We start from the raw sequence: 20208 nt of genomic DNA on the forward strand, positions 1-20208 counted from the left end.
TGGGGTTCTTTGCATAGAGCCCTGGGGCTTGTGGTACCTGGATGGATCATGGAGATTCTAACCGTCCATTTGTTTATTTAGAATGTACGAACTGAGCTGCTACTTACCTCAAGAAAAGGACCTGAAAATTTCTGTCTATGATTATGACACTTTTACCCGTGATGAAAAAGTGGGAGAGACAATTATTGATCTGGAAAACCGATTCCTTTCCCGGTTTGGATCCCACTGCGGCATACCTGAGCAGTATTGTATGTAAGTTGCTGTGACCATGAATTAGACAGTTTGTTTCACTTGATATTAACGCCAGGGAAAGCTTTTACTCTCTACCTCAGTGCCTTTCTTCACTGAGCTGCTGCTCCTTTTAGTCGAACAAGTTACCATTTTTAATAGTAGGATTATCTTAGGGAGAATCGGGGCCATCGCATTGTCCAGTTCCAGGGGCACCATTCCCATCAACATCTGTATAACATGGTGGCCCATGGAGTAGCACAGTGCCCAGCCAGAAGCTCTGGAGGACCAGCCCCTTCCCTCCCCCTCTTTGAGCCCTTGTCTTTGATGTTAGGAACTGAGGGTTTAGGAAGCAGGGATCTCACTTCCCATACTGCTAAATTGATCGATTTTGTGATGTCCCTCCTCCATGAGTGCTACATGGCATCTTTCTATGGCATCTAATGAGATGTCACTTGCAGTTTCTATTTTATGAGTTTGCCTCTTAGGACTACTGTGATGTCAGTCAAATTCCTCATTTTTACAAAGGAGGAAATCGAAGGCCAAAAATTTGATCAATTGGCTGAGGCCAAACAAAGTGTAGATTTTAGGGTTCAGAAATGGATTTCTAGGCAAAGTCAAAGTGTAGATCTCATCCCCTGCCCCTCGTTATGAAGGAGGATGTGTGTATGTGTGTGTGAATTCAAGGAGAACTTGTGTATTTGGCAGTAACTCGGGGACATGGGGTGTTCTTCACAGTTCTGGAGTAAATACCTGGCGAGATCAATTGAAACCAACACAGTTGCTTCACAATGTAGCCAGATTCAAAGGCTTTCCACCACCCATCCTTTCTGAAGATGGGAGTAGAATCAGATATGGAGGACGAGACTACAGTTTGGATGAATTTGGTGAGCACATTCCTATGGATGGCAAGCTGGTTACAAAGCATAGTAACCCATTTATATCACTTGGTTTGTTTTGGGGGGAAGATGGGGAGGCCCACTCCTAAGTATAGTATATGAGACTCTGCACACATGACTCCATCTAACAAAAGCCACATTATGGTAGAGTTCAGCTGTCTTGTCAAGTGTCAGAGTGGACACATTTTCTTGTCATATGTTTCACTTGACCTTTTTGGGTTATAGCCATTTAAGCTTTGAACAGAAAGCTTTGGTAATTAACTAATTTCTATGTAATGCACAGTTAACTCAAAAATGCTCATACAGTGGTGCAGGAATTTCTCTTCCACATTTATCCGATCATTTACTCCAGCCCTTCTCTAAGAAGGCTCTGGAATGTTGGGGGTTGGTTTGAAGAGCCTGCTGGGCTCACATCTGGCTCACGTCAGAGCTCGGGGTCTTGCTCTTTCCCAAGAAGCAATTTATAATACAACCTGTCTTGACACATAGACAGCTAGATACACTATGACAACACTGAAGTAAGCTTAGTAGAGCGTAAGAGCTATGGCATGATTCAATATAGTGGGAGGGGGTGTCTTCTGAGGGGGAGTGGTGATGGGGCTGGGCTTGCAGGGTTTGTGGGATATACAGAGAAAACTGAGCAAAGATACATGGGAGTGAAGGTGCTTCCTGATCCCCAACTGTTTATTCTTGACATTGTAAGAGACTATGTTTTGCCTTTTCACTTTGAAGAGGACTTAGTCAAAGTCAGGGATGATTCAATGTTTAAGAAATGTTGATGGTGCTGTTAATGTGTAAGCTTGAAAAACCTATTGAGAATAAATAAGATGGGAAGCACCATGGCATAGTAGTTAAAAGTACCTCAAAATAATCAAGCAGCTCCCCCAAAAAACTTATATTAGTCATGGAGATTGCTCCAGGTATGATTGTCACATGGAAAATCACCCCAAAACTTAGCAGCTTAAAGCAGTCATTTTGTTTTGCTCATGATTTTGTGAGTCAGGGATTCAGGAAGGGTTCTGCTGGGCAGTTCTCACTTGAGGTCTGTCATGGGGCTGCAGTCAGATGTGCTGGGGCTGCCATCATCTGAAAGCTCGGCTGGGCTGGACAGCCAAGGTCCTCATGCACATGGCTGGCGGTTGTTGCCGGCTCCAGGCTGGGAGCTCCACTGGGGCTGACAACCTGAGCACATGCATACGGTTTCACAACAAGCAGTCCCTGGGGAGTCAGGCTTCTTACATGGTGGATGACTTCTGCTAGAGCCTAGCCTCAGAAGTTAGACAACATCATTTTCTCAATAGTTTATTGATTGAACTTGTCACCAGATTCAAAGGGAGAGATATAGATCCCACCTCTCAATGGGATCTCTCTGAGAATCTGGGGGCTATGTTTTAAAAATGCCATAGCAATACCAGCTGCTGAAACAATTACACTTCCAAGTTTCAATGGCTTAACCCAATAGATATTTATTTCCCATAAATTCAAAACAGGTATTCTTGCGGGTGGTGGCCCTCCTCCAGGCGATGCTTCTTGGTATCAGGCCCCTTCCATCTTAGCTCAGACTCCCCAGGATTCTATTCTTATCTGCGTGAAGGTGGCAGGAGAGAAAGGCACGTAAAGGATCCTGCATGGAAAGGTTTATGCGCCCAGTGTGGAAATGACACACATCACTTCCACCCACTTTACATTCTAGATGAACTTGGTCACGTGGCCACACCCAGCTACAGGAGAGGGTAGAAGCAGAGTCTAGCTGTGAGCCTCTGCCACAGAAGTAAATACAGGCTACTCTCACTTACATGTTCTGGTGTGTCCTAGTCCCTTTGCTACTGGCAGCACAGAAGTTGAGTGTGAGCCTGGATGGGGCAGGGTCCCTAGTCAGAAACTGTTTCTATCAACAACTCCTTCCTAAGTCAGAAGTTTGCACAGTGGCACTGCCTGCTTGTTTTGCAAAATCTGGAATGAAGTGCTGCAGGCAGCTCAGAGCAAGCTGGCTGACCTGTTTCCAGATGGTCACCCGGTGTCAACGCCATTCCATTCTCATTCCAGAAGCCAACAAGATTCTGCACCAACACCTTGGGGCCCCTGACGAGCGTCTTGCCCTTCACATCCTCAGGACTCAGGGGCTGGTCCCTGAACATGTGGAAACGAGGACTTTGCACAGCACCTTCCAGCCCAATATTTCCCAGGTAAAGCGGCTTTCCACCTTTGAAGACCCATCATCCAAACCCCAAATGCAACAGCAATAACTGACACAGATTTGTCTCGTTTATTTCATTTGGATACTTTTGATTTTAGGAAATAGAAATAAAACTCAAATTAGCTTCATCACAAAGGAGAATTTTTGGTAAAAATTTTCAAGTAACTCACAAACTCCAGACAGGATGCAGAAGAAACTTGAATCAGGGTCTCTTGTCTTTCTGTTTGAGTCTGCTCTTTTGCTGTGGTCACCTTCCTGTGCATCAGAACATCATGGACAGTTCTTGAGTGTTTTTATGTTATAATATAGCCCCATCTACTTCCAAACATGGAAGAGATTGGTTGGCCCAGCTGTCCTCCACTGGACCACTCATGTGTAGCCAAAAGGGCAGGGTCTGGCAAAGCGACTGAGCTTGGCCCAGCTTGGGTGAAAAGGTTCCATCTGAGACTGAAGAGCCAGGGAAGCAGGGCCATCATGTACAAGGTGGCTGCTCACTGTGACCATGTGGAGAGTGATGGGGGAGGGTCAAGCCCAGATGTTGGGGAGCAGGTTCCAGAGAACCTGGTGAGACATGGCAAATGACAAAATAATCAATGTGGAAAGTTGTCCTCATGAAAATTCCCAGGCCGTGCCTCCAAATTCACATTCAGTAGGTCTGGAGTGGGCCCGGGAATCTACATTTTAACAAGTACCTTGAGTGGTTCTGGTGGAAGTGGCTAGGAGACCGCACTTTAAGAAATATTATATAATGGATGTAAATATTGTTGACAGTGACATTAATGACACCAACAATAAAGTATGTAAAACCATGGACAAATTTATCTTCAAAAAGTGGCCATAAGTACCCTGAGTTTACTAGATTTTGTCACTTGTTTCTACTGTTATCCTATTCCATATTTTCATTTCCTCCTTTTCTTATTCTTCTTCCTTCTTCCAAAGAGCCCATTCCTCCTTCTCTCTCCCCTCCTTCACCTCATTTGAATAAGTCTCAGGAAATTGCAAAGTGAGAAAGATTTCTCCCTAGGAGTTTACCAACGCCCCCCCGCCCCAATCACAGTATTGAATACAGGCTGTGGCTCAGTCTTAGTAGATACCAGACGCCTTAGGTTCTTCAGTGTGCTTGATGTATCATGGAACCTTGAGCCCGAGAGATTAGTTGAAAGAGAGTCAGGGTCACAGTAAAATACATCTCTTTTCAGGAACTCCAGTTAAATTGTTTTGATCATGATGCATTAGGAAGCCAATCTAGTGGTTTCCTTGGCAACTTTCTTGAAGACCAGTCTGTTTTTGTCATAAAAGCAGAGTCTACAGAACATCCAAAAACAGTCTGTGGAATGTAAATTGGTTCATATGGTTGATACAGCTTTTTAATGGCATTCCTCACCTGTCAAAAAGAACATTCCAGTCAGATGGATTGACCTGGTCTGTGGCAGTCAAAGAGCTGAGCAAAGCCTCACCAAGACAGCCTGCACAAGTGTCAGTCTAGGCTTCCATCCTCCCCCTGCGTGCCAGCCTCCAACCAGAGGGCAGGCACTAATGAGCCAATGGCAGGGAATCCCAGCCTTTTGGGAACAGTGATGCTCTTGTCATTGCTTAAATCTCTCCTTTGGGATTCCTTTGAAAGTCCTATGTTGTACGTTTTTATTTTGAAAAATTAATTAACATTTTACATTATTTTGATTTTGTAACTTGAGGAAGTAGAGAAACTCTTGGGTGTCATAAAACTGAGAATGACAAGTAGGCAATGTGTTGACAGAGTGACAACATGAGAACTGTTCTGAAGGGTGAAGGACCCAACTTTACATCATTGTCAGAGGGGGTGTGTGTGTGTTTTAGGGATTTTGTTAGTGATGGGAAGCCTTTCATTTTATTAACTAGGGAAGATTTCAACTAGTATACAAGTGGGCACACATGTAGCCATCAGAGGTTCCTGGGTGAGAGTAGGGAGTTGGGGTGGCGGGGGAAGGGAGGCTAAAGTACATTGCAGACATGAGATTAATCTTGGTTTGCTCTTCTATGTCATTTGATTGTCTTCCATATGGACTAAGAAATTAGCAGGCTAAAGAAATAGTTTCACCTAAGAAGTACAAAAGAAAATTGTAATCTCTGCCACCCATAATATAACTTCGATTGTCTTTTTATTTTTGAATCATTTAGGGAAGACTGCAGATGTGGGTGGATGTTTTCCCCAAGAGTTTGGGGCCACCAGGCCCTCCTTTCAACATCACGCCCCGGAAAGCCAAGAAGTAAGTAATTTTGAGACCCTGCTATATTATGCTGGTTGCTTGGAATAAGACTAAAGGAAAAAGTACCTTCAAAATGTGCTCCTTTCAGATACTACCTGCGTGTGATCGTCTGGAACACCAAGGATGTTACCTTGGATGAGAAAAGCATCACAGGAGAGGAAATGAGTGACATCTATGTCAAAGGGTAAGGTTAGTGGGCAAGAGCCTTTGAGAAACTGAGGGAATGAAACAGACTTTCTTATTCTGAAGGACTGCTATGACAAAGTACCACAAACAAGGTGGCTTAAAACTATTGTCTCACATTTCTGAAGACTAGAAGTCCAAAATCAAGATGTCTCTGAAGGCCCTAGGAAAATATCCTTCCTTGCCTCTTCCTAGCTTCTGGTGGTTGCTGGCAATTCTTGGTGTTCCTTGGCTTGTAGAGGTATCACTCCAATCTCTGCCTGTCTTCACATGGCCATCTTCCCTCTCAGTCTGTTCCTCTGTTTCTCTTCTCCTCTTTTATAAGGACACCAATCATTTTGGATTACGATCTACCCTATCCCAGTATGACCTCATGTTAACTGATGACATCTTCAAAAGCTTTATTTCCAAACAAGGTCACATTCACAGGTATGGGGTTGGGACTTCAGCATATCTTTTTGGGGACACAATTCAGTCCATAACACCTTCCTTGAGTTTAATTTTCAGTATCAAAGGTGCCCATGATAAGATCTTTGGTCATTTAAAGCTATTTTATCTTATTAGTGCAGTCTGCTTAGGAAACTCTTGGGAGAAAAAGGGGGAAGGAGGAGAAAGAAAAGAGAAATCTATGTGGATCTTGTTTATGAGCAGAGATATCTAATAACCATAAGAATTGATACATATTTCTTTGTTTCTCTTTTAACAAAGTGAGTTTTCTCCAGTTTATTCAGCAGATTTGTTATATCTCCTGTAGTTTATTGGTCCTGTAGTTTATTTGTATTCCTTTTTGATGCCTTGAATAAGTAGCCTTAAGAACACAAGTAAAGCTTCCAAAATTTCTTTTTATGTGTATTTTATTACCAATATCCATGGAAAAGAGAAAATATTAGCATATTTCAAAAAAAATCACTAATTCCACCAATATTTACTGAATGCCTGTACCCAACATGTAAAATGCCGTATTCGTTCAATATTCTGTTACTTGCATAATTCAGTTCCAAATAATCCACATTGGGTATGTTATTATGTGTTAAGCCTTGATCACAGATGTTAAATCCAGGTATAGCATAGTGATTAAGAACCTTGAATCTGGACCTAAACTATCTGAGTTCAAATCTTGGTAATTCCAGTAAGTTCACACTACCTAAGAGTCCCCATCTGTAAAATGGAGATAATGATACTACCAACTCCCAGGGGTATTCAGAATATTCAATTACTCAAAGAATCTAGGACAGTGCCTGGCGCATAGTAAACACCATTTGAGTATTAGCTAGATTTATTACTATTCCACCGGGATTGGCTGAGCTTGGTTCCTTGATAAGTAAAGGATAAGACTTGCTGAGAAATTGACATACTCAAAAAGTGAGAACAAAGTTTCACTCAGGATCCCAAGTGGCCCGCCATCAAAACTTTTGTTAAAGACTTATAATTATTATCATTTAGGTTCACTGTAAACAGGGAATGTTTCATCAAGGTCTTCATTATACTTTCACATTTCAGAATCTTATTACCATTCCCCAAGGAAAATTAATCCCAGCTAATTACACATATGCAAATTTATTTGACTATCATAAGCTCTTTTTTTTTTTTTTCCAAATCGTAGAAACTAACTCAAGTAAATACTGGACTGTGAAAGCTCCTTTGATCAAAAAATAAAGCACAACTTAAAGTACCATGTAATATTTGAAATTAAAATCTAAATACTGTATGTGGAAAGATGGATAATGCATAAATAACATGCCTAGCACTACAAACATGTGTGTTACATACAAAGCTATAATAAATACATATACAGAATACAGACACCTAGAGTAGTTGTTTTGAATTCACACAATAGCCACAATAATGGACTCAAATATACCAATGATCATGAAGATGGTGTAGGACTGGCCAGTGTTCTGTTCTGTTATTTATAGGGTCACCATTAGTCAGAGTCAACTTGATGGCAACTAACAACAACAGAGTATTTGTTTAATTCGTCATAAAATTAAAACATGAAAATATTTCTCATAGCAACAGAGAGGGAGAGCTACAGGTGATGAGCGGTCTGGGAGAGGATCATGGTGACGCTTTAGGGATGGGTCAGGAGGTGAAGCCGCTGAGGTCAGAGCCAAGAGGGTGTCGATTCTCTTCAATGAATTAGTTTAATAGTCAAAAGAAGTCTAACTAATTTAGCTAGTCAGTTAATTGACTAGCCAAAAGTAAAGCTGTTGTTGTTTTTGTGTGCCATCAAGTCAATTCCATCTCATAGCCACACTATAGGACAGAGTAGAACTGCCCCATAGGGTCCTAGTCTTGATTGATATTCATGCCACTACTAATAATAGGACCTCATAGTAGCAAACAATTTTATAGTCTCCATCATCCTTTAAGGCAGGGTATCAGAGCTGGACTTTTGGTGTCAGTCTACCCTGGAGGTAAATACTTACTGTGTGACCTTAGTTTCCTTGACTGTAAAATGGAGATATTTAGTTGCTGGAGCCCTGGTGGCACAGTAGTGAAGAGCTCAGCTGCTAACCAAAAGGTCAGCAATTCGAATCCACCAGCTGCTCCTTGGAAACCCTATGGGGAAGTTCTACTCTGTCCTGTAGGGTCGCTATGAGTCAGAATCAACTCAACGGCCACAGGTTTTATATAGTTGTGGGCAGAATAAAATAATGCTTGTGGAGTACTGGTTCAGAGCAAATGATCATCAGCTTGAGTTAAGAATTTCTCCCCTTCTAAGCCATGGTCTCTGATTCTGTCCTCATATCAGCCATGTGAAGGGGGCACATATCCCTGTCCTCACTTTATAGATGAAAAGATGAAGCTCAAAGAGTCAAGTAGCAGAGCAAGTTCACAGCCAGGCCTGCCTCCTACCAAGAATCTCCATCCGTGGGGCCCAAGCATCAATATCTTTAAAGGCTCCCCAGTTGATTCTAATGTGTAGTCAAGGTTGAGAACTATGCATTCTGCCACTTTGCCAGTCTAAAGTCAAATGTTACCCCCCAGTTCCAAACCAGGAGTCTTCCCGGTAGCAGGCAGATATGACAACAACTTTTCTTCCAGGCACGTTCGTTCATTCTTTCCTTTAGCCGGTATTTATTTTAGTGTCTACTATATGCCAGGCACAAATAAAAGGAAACTTTTTGAACATTAACATCTTAACTTGTAAGTTCTTCACTGAAATGAACTCTCATAGATGTGCATATGGAAATAACATCTTCCTTGCTAGTCTCATTAATGCGATCATAGTGAACGTAAGAATAATAAAAAAGGAAGCCGTAAGATTACTTGATTCCTGCCTTTCTTGTTTCTTTAAGAAAAATACAGAGAAGGAAATGCTAAAATTTTGAGCTAACGCATATTCATTGAGCCTATCTGTGGTGATGACAGACACTAATGAGTTATAGTTCTAAAGACTAACATCATAGCCAGCAAACTTCAATGTACCCAAAATAGAAGCTAAATTGTTGATATTTTCCAGAAAATTTCATCTTATCCCTGCTAACTGGAGTCTAAAGGATTTCCTGCTTTGGTTTTAGTAGAATTATATTTTATTTGGCTAAAACCTGTGTTGGATGCAACAGAGTGCCTCCCCTTCATAAATCACCCCCCAGCTCTAGAGATAACTGGAACCTGTCCAAGAAAAGTGCATTAATTCTCCTGCCCTTCACTCCCCTAATCACTGCGCAATTTTGCAGCTAGATTACTTGTCAATCACACAAGGCTAAATCTGTTTGCCTCTTCTTTTCAGCTGGATTCCTGGCAATGAAGAAAACAAACAGAAAACAGATGTCCATTACAGGTCCTTGGATGGCGAAGGGAATTTTAACTGGAGATTCGTTTTCCCATTTGACTACCTCCCAGCTGAACAACTCTGCATTGTTGCTAAAAAAGTGAGCTTTGAAATATGCCAGTCGGAAGTGGATGTCATGCGTCTTCCTTAACTCAGAAACTCATAGCATGTCGGCACTTCTCAGGACCTCAGAGGTCATTGGGTGCAGCTCCCTCTTGGTGCAGATGGGGAACTCGAGACCCACAGAGGTGTAGATACTTGCCCAAGGTCACACAGCTATGACAGGTATCTGTGTAATTAGGAAGTATAAGGCAGCAGGGTGAAGGATCTGGTAAAAGGTAGAAGTGGGGTCTTATTATCAACACAAGTATGTCTTTTATGTGATGGGGAAACCAATTTCTTCCCATGAATAGGCAGAATTGTTTGACTAATTAGCCAAACAGAGGCAAAATATTAAAGTAGATGAGACTTCCCTTTTACCTTCCTTGTTAAACCTCCACATCAGCCTTACCATCTTCAGCTGCCCTTCCTTGAGGATGCAGGGCCCTGATTAGTAACAGTGACCGTTTCGGGGCTCAACTCAAACTGGCTTATACCAAAAAGGTGATTTTTTGATTCACGTTACTAAAAAAATCCAGGGTTGGCTGGCTTTAGGAATGCCTAGATCCCAGGTTGAAATGACGTCTTGAGAAATTCATCTCTCCCTTCCTCTGTGCCTCATTTCCTGTGGGCTCCTCCCTGGTGGAGGCAAGATGGCTGCCAGCAGCCCCAGCTCATATTCTGTACCCTCAGCAACCTCAGCAGAACAAGAAGAGCAGATCCCTGTGGCTCCAATCAGAGTTCTGGAATTGGGCCTCAGTGTCTCTTCTTGTTTGGGGCCATCTGCCCATCCCTGAACAATCCATTGTTGTCCAGGGATGCAGTGCTCTGATTGAGCTGGCCCTGGAATTAGGGGTAGAACCAGCTCCTCCCAAATTGCATGGACTAAGACAGGAGAGGACAGTCCCCAAGGAGAATCTGGGTGCTTTCATCCAAAAAGGGGGCCTAAAACCTCAGCAGGCAATAATAACGCATATCTTCTTTAGCTCCCTACCCCACCCCCATCCCATTCCTACCCTCTGTATTCTATAAACCTTCCCTTGATCTGCCTGGTCACCTCCCCTAGAATGACCCACCATAGGACAGTCAGGTGGGGCCGGACAACAGTAGAATAGGCTTCCCAGCCCTTCAGGTCCAGGCTTTCTCAGCTCTGCAGAGAAGGTTCAGGGATTAAAAATTATAAACAACCCAACAATTTTCCTCCAAATTCATGAAGCACTGGGAGAAATTCCCTTCCTGCTGGGGCCAGAGAAACTTAGGGGTAATTGGGCTATGGGACTGTTATAATTTTGGCTAATATTGTCTGGGCAGAGGCAGGGACCAGAAGTAAGAACTTGGGGGGCTCTGACCCAGGCCTCCCTCCTGTTGACCACATGCATATAAAAGTCAGTGGTGTCTTTCAAAAGTCAAAAATGCCAAGACATTTTAAATCCGCACTGGTAAAAGAGAGAAATCTGGGCTCCAGTCTCCCCACCCTCATGTAAAATAGAATTCGCTAGTAGAGGATTTCTAAGTCCTCTTCCACTCAGACATTTGTGTGGGGTGGGTGAAGTCGCCTGAACAGAGGCGACACCCCAGCAGGTGATGTTGTGGCCAGGCATAGAGCAACCTGGCTTTGGAAAGATAATCTAATCAGCCCCTAATAGTCTTCAGGGGCCAGATTAAATCACACGCCAACTAAAAGGGTGGCAGCAGGAATTCACACTGATAGGAACGTGGCAGGAAACCTCCTGTTTCGGAATTGCCTAGGACATCCTTTTTGTCACCCAGCTCACGGCTCTGAGATTTCCTGGGGAGGCCGCCTGCCCTCCATATACATGGACTGGGGCGGGGGGACAAGGGGAGGGGCATACAGGAGATGCAAATGAGAGAAAAGGCCCCATGCCTTGATGTTAGGGTTTCAAGGGCTGAAGGTAAGGGTCTCAGAGTCCAGTAATTGGTACCATTTGATTTATCTGTTTCTCTTGTCATTTTAGGAGCATTTCTGGAGTATCGACCAAACCGAATTTCGGGTCCCACCCAGACTGATCATCCAGATATGGGATAATGACAAGTTTTCTCTCGATGACTACTTGGGTAGGGCTTACACTGAATTATTTTCTCTAAGAAATTATAGTTAGAATTAGTCAAGCCAATTGAAACTTGAAATCAATTATTGGAGTCTCCAATGAATGTTGATAATTTCTGGGGGGCACACTCACTACTTGGATTACCTGGCAGTGTGGCCCGACAGTCATCTGTCTTGAGTCCTCTGAGAAGGGGGCACAGTGAATGGCACCCTTTCCATGGGCTCTGACTACTCTCAGTTGCTCCTGTGGAGGTCCTGTCTCTCTATGAAGACTCAAATTCTGTTTTCATAAGGAGACGTCCACCCCTGCATCCGCTTCCAAACCATACACCTCAGCAGTTTAGAATGGACTTCCACGTCCTTTTCCACACCGCCTCCAAAAGTTACCAAGGTCCCCTCATCCCCAACCCATTGCTATCCTCCTCTTCAGCTAAAGATACTTACCCCTGTTAAATGCCCCCCTCACCCAGCCCCTCCCTTTCTTGGCATGCTCTAACCCCTGCATCCTCTGTGGCATTGTACTCCTCTGATTTGATTTCGCCCTCCCAGCCTTGGCTCTGTCTCATTGGGCGATTTTATCTCTTCCTCCCACTCTTTAAATCCTGGCCTGCCCTACCAGCTCTTTAGCTCTTCTCCAGGTCCCCTCAGTGATTTACCCACAGTGATGTATCTACTCCCACCTCAGCCGAAGGTAAAGCTTCCACTTTCTCCTCTCAAGGTGGACTCCTAAACCGGTGGAGCCTGACCTCTCATGACGCCTGACGTGCAATAATAAGAAACTATTATGATGATTGTTCCCATTTGCTAACCAGAACCTTTCACCTTTATGTTTGGCTGGCACCTCCAATTCACCACAACTGCAGTTGGACTCAGCCTTTCTTCCCTGACTGACCTCACCCCTGCTCTCCTCACGAATTTCTTTTGCTGTTCGAGGCACCGTCCTCTCTAGCCATGCAGGCAGGAACACCCAGTCAGTCCCACATTGTCAGCTGCTCAGTCCCAACCATGTAACCTGCTTGATCACTCACATTTATTTCCTTATTTCCATTATCTCTACCACTTGCTAGTTCAAACCTCATTTTCTAATAGCTAACCATAGCCCCTAACTTGTCTCCCTGCCTCAATCTTGCTTCCAAGGGGTCTTTCCTGGCAGAGGAAAAGCCTACGGTGGCCAGTGGCTTCTCTTGTTCATCCCTGTACCCCTTACAGCACCTGTTGCGGTGGTTTGACTTAGTTGGTGCTCAGTAGCAGCTAAATGAACGAGAAGGCATGTATGCTAACTTATAGAGCATATGAGTGAATAGTAAAGATGTAGACACTAAATTCCAGAATAATAGAGAATGAATAATGTAAATATTAAATTGAAAAGAAATCATCTGACAACAAATAGGGAGAATGATTGTATTTCAGAATGGCTAGTGAGCAAGCGGTTGTGGCTGTCAGCAAAAAGAGAAACAGGATAAAAGCACGCAAAAGCTCAAGAAAGGCTGAAGCAAATTGGAATTATGGGTCCAATTAAGATGAAGGACACTTTCTGAGCCTGATAACTTAAAGGGAATCTACCACAAACCACCCCATTGTTCTTTGCCATCACTGTCAAAGACCAAATTCTAGTCCCAGTAGTCCATAGACTTGATCCCACATCACAAACAGCATTTTCTTAAGGAAAGGCTCATGTGAAATCCCACACCCACAAGACAGTCATGGTGAAGATGATACTAAAGAGTTTATGGCTTATATTATGGAAACTCTGGTGGCATAGTGGTTAAGTGCTATGGCTGCTAACCTAAAATGTTGGCAGTTTGAATCTACCAGGCGCTCCTTGCAAATTCTGTGGGGCAGCTCTAGTCTGTCCTATAGGGTCGCTATGAGTCAGAATTGACTTGACGGCAACGGGTTTGGTTTGGTTTTTTTATTATGGAAGACAAAATGTGCTTCTGTAGGTACCCTCATCTGGGTTCCCTGGTTCCTGGTGAGAATTTTCTATTTAGTTCTGTTCCTTCTCAAGCACTTGTTCCTGAGATTACACTAGGAGAGACTTGAACGTGCATTAGCTTCCCATGTTCCAAGAACCGGTTGTCTTTACCCAAAACCAAGTGACCTCTCTTCAGGGCAGCTCAGAACTAAAATGAGCAAATTTCATATCCAGGGGCCTTCAATTCAGTGGAAACTTTGTCTATAGATGTTTAATTACTTAGAGCTTATAGAACAACTCTGTTTATGCTCACATCTTTAGGAAAAAGAATGCATACTTCTCTGTTAGATGCGGAGCAATAGACAGATATTTCCTCTGCCATTTTCCATCTTATCTAGAAAGAACTTAAAATATCTACCAGAGCCCCCTTCTCTAACTCACCCATCACCTGCTCAAAATCACTGTCTGCTTCTCCTCTGACAAGAGTATTCTGTTTACTTATGAATGACGGCAGATCCATTTGAAGCTTATTTAGGTTTAATGTTGTTTCCTTGGCTAGGTTTCCTGGAGCTTGATTTGCATCGCACAATCATTCCAGCAAAATCATCAGAGAAATGCCGTTTGGACATGGTTCCAGACCTCAAAGCAATGGACCCCCTTAAAGCTAAGACAGCCTCACTCTTTGAACAGAAGTCCATGAGAGGATGGTGGCCATGCTATGCAGATAAAGATGGCTCCCGCGTGATGGCTGTGAGTATTTCTTGGTTAAGGGTCATTTATTCCTTTTATCATTTAGGTTTTTCCCTTTATCAATAGATTATTCCTGATAGGATAAAGAAGTGTTAAATTGGTGGGACTAAGTTATGGGAATTGTTTGTACCTGGGATTGCAGCAGATGCTGGGAAATGCTGTATGTATTTAGGGCCAGGGAAAGGTGAGAGGGTTGGAATAGTCAAAAAACTAGGAGCTGAAGTGTTTGCGTCGTATCTCTTTAGGACCCTTCCTCACCAAGAAGGTTTGATTTATGCTGAGCTTCCAATACAATTCAGTACAGAAAAAAGAACTTCAAATTGGAGATATTCTTGTTTAAGAAAAGGTGGGAGTTAGGCAGTGACTGCTGACATCCATGGAACAAAAAGTCATAATTTACAAGCAGGGTTGGCTGACTCAGGATATATTTTCATATAGAAGCAACAGTTATCACACCACGTCACAAAAGACTACCTTTCAATATGTATTAATAGCTAATGTTTTTATCACTAATTATGAACCAGGCAACACACTAAGTACCTTCCATACATAATCTCATTTTTTAAAGGAACTTTGAGGTATACTTTACATACAATAAACTGAACTCATTCGAAGTGTACAATTGAGTGAGTTTTGACAAAAGTAATCACCATAATCAAGACCCAGAACATTTCCATCACCTCCAAAAGTTTCCTTGTGCTCTTTGCAATCCATTTTTCCCTCCACTCAAGCCAGGCGACCACTGATCTGTTTTCTGTCACTGTAGATTAGTGTCTTAGCTAGCTAGTCCTGTACCAGAAATACCACACGTGGATGGCTTTAACAAACAGAAATTAATTTTCTTAACAGTTTAGGAGGTTAGAAGTCCAAATTCAGGGTGCTGGCTCTAAGGAAAGGCTTTCTGTCTCTGTAGACTCTGGAGGAAGGGCCTTGTGTCTTTGAGCCTCTGCCCCTGGGCAACCTTAATGTGGCTTGGCATCCCTCTTCCTCCATCTCTGCTTCTTAGCTTGCTTGTTTTATCTCTATTATGTCTCAAAAGAGATTTACTCAGGACACATCCTACACTAACCCTGCCTCATTAACATACCAAAAACAATCCATTCCCAAAGGGATTATAACTGCAGGCATAGAGGTTAGGATTTACAGAAAGTATTTGGGAGGCATAATTCAATCCATAACAATTAGCTCACACTTAATCTCATTTAATCCTGCTGACAACCCCATGAAGTGGGCATTATTTCCATTTTATAGACTGAGCAACTTGCAAAAGCCACAAACCCAGGTTTATCTGACTCCTAATCTTGGGTCCCACCGCCTAAATGGTTCAGTGTCATAGTTTCTCAAATGCTGGTGATCTAGTCAGTTTTCCTGGGTCCTAGAAAGTCTGTCAAAGCCTTAGTTAAGCCTGGCTATAAAAGTGGGCAGATTTCTAGACCTCTTCCAACCTCAATGTTCTTATCTGCACATGAGGATAATAATAATACCAACTTCAAGGATTGCCATGGGCATTACTTGAGATTACCCTTATAGAAGCCTTAGAAGAGTGCCTAGCACATCAATCAGGAACCTGTCAGCAGGGGACCAGCATTCATTTGTTCATTCATTTCAGCTACTATACATCAAGTACCTGCTATGTGCCAGGATCAGCACTGCACAGTGGGTGTACAATGTTTAGCATGAAGGGACATGGCCCTGCTCTCTTGAAGCTGACAGTTAATGCTCAATAAATGTTACATTTTTTTTTTTATTGTTATTAGCAATATTCAGGTTAATCTGGGCCCAAGTGAAGTTACAAAGGAAGATGTGTAAGAAGGCAAGGAGATTGATGTGAGAAAGATAGAATGGCAGGGATACAGAGAATGAAAAGCGGAGAGCAGAGAGGAGGGGAAAGCAATTTGTCCTCTCAGTTTCCCACACGGAATCAGTTCAGAAACACATGGAAGAGGAAATGTGATGAAATCTCTTGAGGAAAATTTAAGGCAATCTAAGGATTGTTTTACAAGAGTAAAAATCATTGCTCGGGGGACTACTCCTTGGGTTGAAATAAAAATATTTGTGAAACGTGATGTCATGTGTTTAACCTGTTCTGCTTTACTGAAGGGGAAAGTGGAGATGACGTTGGAAATCCTCAACGAGAAGGAGGCCGACGAGAGGCCAGCTGGGAAGGGACGGGATGAACCCAACATGAACCCCAAGCTGGACCCACCAAAGTGAGAGGCCTTCTTTGTTTTCAACTTTGTCTGAACCCAAACACCTGCAGTCTGAAAGCTCTCCCTCCACTTGGCTTAATGGAATGGCTTAGCTGTTGTCCTTTTAATTTTGTACTTAATAGTGTGGGGCGGGAGGTGGAGAGGCTGGTGATTTGACTTCATTTTAACTACTCTCCTTTCCCATGAAACCAAAGTGCAGTGTGTCTTCAGGGTTTTAGGAAACTGTAATATGTTAAAGCGCCTTTCTCAGCCAACTATGGGGAATAATATCTTCTCTTGACTTTACGAATGCTATTAATTATTCTTTAAACTGTGTTATGCTCTGAGATAAAATATTTGTCCCTCCCAAGTTAGGAAGGTAACACTATTTCTTTGCAATGCAGCCGACCAGAAACCTCCTTCCTCTGGTTCACCAACCCATGTAAGACCATGAAGTTCATCGTGTGGCGGCGATTTAAGTGGCTCATCATCGGCCTGCTGGCCCTGCTGATCCTGCTGCTCTTTGTGGCTGTGCTCCTGTACTCTTTACCGGTGGGACCCCTCAGCCTCTTGGTTTTCTTGTGCATTATGGTCGGTGATCTAACGTGGTATTTACCTTTATTGCCATTCAGAAGAATGACTCACATAGTAATTGAGGGATCACAACCCTTCAGCTTTTGAAACACCCCAAGATTAGAGTTCCATTCTTAGTGTTTCACGAGTTACAGACAGACATTGTGGCCTGAAAAGGACTTTGGTTTCAAGGATTCTAGGACACACAACTCAGACCTTTATCAACATGCCTGGACCTTAGCCTGCCTTTCCAACTGATCTTCCTGCCTTCGGTGAACATTTTGGTCCAAACCATCCTGCCTCCTAACTCCTTGTCCTAGCATTCAAGGCCCCCTCCCTAGTCTGGGATCATTTGTAAGTCTATACAAACCATGTACTCCACCCCTACTATATTGTTGTTTCCCCCAAACAGTCATTGCCCTTTCTTGCCAGGATGTGTTTGCCAATTCTATTCCTTTGCCCACATTTTGTCTACCAAAATTGTGCCTGTTCCTTAAGGCCCAAGTCATACACTATCTCCTCCTTAAATTTCCCTTACTCATCCCAAACATAAATGGGAATCCAAATGGGAAATTTGGCAGTATACCTAGAAGTGGTACCTTAATTCCTCCATTCAAGGAATGTATTAAGCATTTACTATAGGCTAGGAGCTAGGGATACAGAGAAGTCTCTAGGTGGTGCAAACAGTTAACGCACTTGGCTGCTAACTGAAAAGTTGGAGGTTTGAGTCCACCCAGAAGCAACTCAGAAGAAAGGACTGGTGAGCTACCTCTGAAAAACCAGCTATTGAAAACCCTATGGAGCACAGTTCTTCTCTGACACACATAGGGTTGCCAAGAGCCAGAATGAACTTGATGGCAATAAAAAAAAGACAAAAAAAAAAAAGGAGGAGGGGGATACAGAGAGAACCAATGCATGATTTCTGCTCATGAGTGGCTCATAGTCTAGGAACAAACAGACATATGAACAAGTAAATTACTCTGAAAGGCAAGCTGTTACAGAGATATAACTGTGGAAGCCCACTGCTGAGGAAGGTTTTACTAAGGAGGGGACACTTAAGCTCAGTTTGCCAAGGGGAGAAGGGAGTGTCCAGGCAGAGGAAACCATGGGGAGAAGCAAGGGCTGTGGCACTGAAGGCCACAGTAGGCATTCAGAAACTCTCACTTTAGTTCATGGTAATAATAATTTTTTTTAATAATAATATAGACTACTTCATGTTTAGTAGCATAGTCACATGGAGCTCTGGTGGCACAGTGGTTAAGAGTACAGCTGCTAACCAAAAGGCTGGCTGTTCGAATTCACCAGCCACTCCTTGGAAACTCTATGGAGCAGTTCTACCCTGTCCTATAGAGTCACTATGAGTCAGAATCAACTCAACAGCAATGGGTTTAGCATAGCCATATAGCCATAATGGTGGGCATTCTGTGTCTTAGTTCTTTCCCAGTATAATACTTTCATTTTTTTTAAATTATGCATTGTTGTTGTCAGGGGCCGTTGAGTCAGTTCCAACTCCTACTGATCCTAACAAAACACTGCGTGGTCCTGCGCCATCCTCACAATCGTAGCAATGTTTGAGCCCATTGTTGCATACACACTCATTATTTTCTAGTTTTAGGCAGTCTGATCTGGCTTGAACATTTAAAAAATTCTTCACAGTGTTTTCTTTTTTTTTTTTTCCCTTCATGATTTAGATTATGTTGATTTAAACTAGTGTTTGTCAAAAGGGGTGATTTTGACCACCCCCCAGGGGACATTTGGGAATGTCTAGAGACATGTTTGATTGTCACCCTGGAGGATGCTACTAGCATCTAGTGGATAGAGACTGGGGATCCTGCTCAACATGCACAAGACGGCCCCTACAACAAAGATTTGTCTGGTCTAAAATGTCAGTAGTGCCAAGGCTGAGACACCCTAACTTAATTACATATTTTTATCACTGTTTCTGTTTCCTTTTCAGAACTATTTGTCAATGAAGATTGTTAAACCAAACGTATAATGAAAGCAAAGGCTACTTTCAAGAGTCATCCACCAATGAGGAAAGTCTGCCTTCATTTATGGACCAAAATCAAGTGTGATTTTGTTTGTGTCTGAGACCACAGACAAAGGACACATGACTTCACCGAGGCCGGTCAGTTCCCAAAGGGTCCAAGTCCCAGAAAGCCAGGCTGATGAACAACATTTCTATCTTATTATCTTTTGAAGTATTAAAAGCTTTATTTTCTAAAGTTTTAACCGTATTTTTCAGAACGTTTTCAATGTGGCTGGTTCCATTTAAAAATCATCTTTTTATGTGTCGTTAGTTCTCTAATTCAATTTTTGGAAATAACTGAAATGGAATTGAAAATTTCTGCATCTTGACTTCATATACTGCTCATTTGTAATCAACAAAATGGACTATGCCTTATAAAAACAGAGTAGTGAGAGTAATTCTTATTTATGCCTGCAACCACTGTTATGATATTTTGTATGGATAAACTTCATTTAACCTCTGGAGTGAACCCAAATAAAAATATTCCACCTTTTACACATGGGTGTTTGCTGTAGTGGGCACAGTCGGGAAGGAAGCAGCTTCTAGTCCCTGGGCTTCAGTGGATGGAATGCCACGGCTTACCACTTGGCCATAAACTCCTTGTAAGTGTGCTACCAAATTTTGACCAGTGAGTCAAACTGATGCTAATATAATAAATAATAAGAGCTAACACATATTAAAGGTACATATGCTATGCACAGAATTAGCTCATTTAATCCTCCACATAACTTTATAAGGTTAAGTAATGTTATTAACCTCATTTTACACTTGAGGAAACTGAGGCATAAGGAGAGTTGAGTAACTTGCTCGAAGCAACACAACCAATAATTGGTAGAGCTGGAATCTGAACCAGGCAGTCTGGCTCTCAAGCCCACTGTCCTAACCTTTCTTAACCATGATACTATACCATGAGTGGGAAGTCTGTCAAGAGGAATATAGTCAAGTGATGTAGTGACAGTAACAACTTAGTATGACTCCATGCTGGCACCAAAGATGGTCACTATGTTTCCTAGAACATGTGAGAACATTGTCCTATTAATATATAAGAGACAAT

The 20208-nt window shown here is 42.6% G+C and overlaps 1 protein-coding gene across 2 annotated transcripts in view; it reads left to right on the top strand.

Moving 5' to 3' along the window:
• Positions 1-19649, top strand: part of MYOF (myoferlin) — a 190043-nt gene extending 170394 nt beyond the window's left edge. For both annotated transcript variants that reach the window (XM_064269568.1, XM_064269569.1), the window contains 11 exons: positions 82-252; positions 967-1115; positions 3174-3313; positions 5482-5570; positions 5659-5754; positions 9490-9631; positions 11607-11706; positions 14173-14363; positions 16464-16573; positions 16957-17104; positions 19083-19649. In XM_064269568.1, the coding sequence (XP_064125638.1) occupies positions 82-252; positions 967-1115; positions 3174-3313; positions 5482-5570; positions 5659-5754; positions 9490-9631; positions 11607-11706; positions 14173-14363; positions 16464-16573; positions 16957-17104; positions 19083-19121 (1375 nt within the window). In that variant the 3' untranslated portion in view covers positions 19122-19649. The remainder of the gene's footprint in view (positions 1-81; positions 253-966; positions 1116-3173; positions 3314-5481; positions 5571-5658; positions 5755-9489; positions 9632-11606; positions 11707-14172; positions 14364-16463; positions 16574-16956; positions 17105-19082) is intronic.
• Positions 19650-20208: the final 559 nt, after the last annotated feature.

Source organism: Loxodonta africana, chromosome 16, assembly GCF_030014295.1.
Source record: "Loxodonta africana isolate mLoxAfr1 chromosome 16, mLoxAfr1.hap2, whole genome shotgun sequence".
NCBI classification, from domain to species: domain Eukaryota; kingdom Metazoa; phylum Chordata; class Mammalia; order Proboscidea; family Elephantidae; genus Loxodonta; species Loxodonta africana.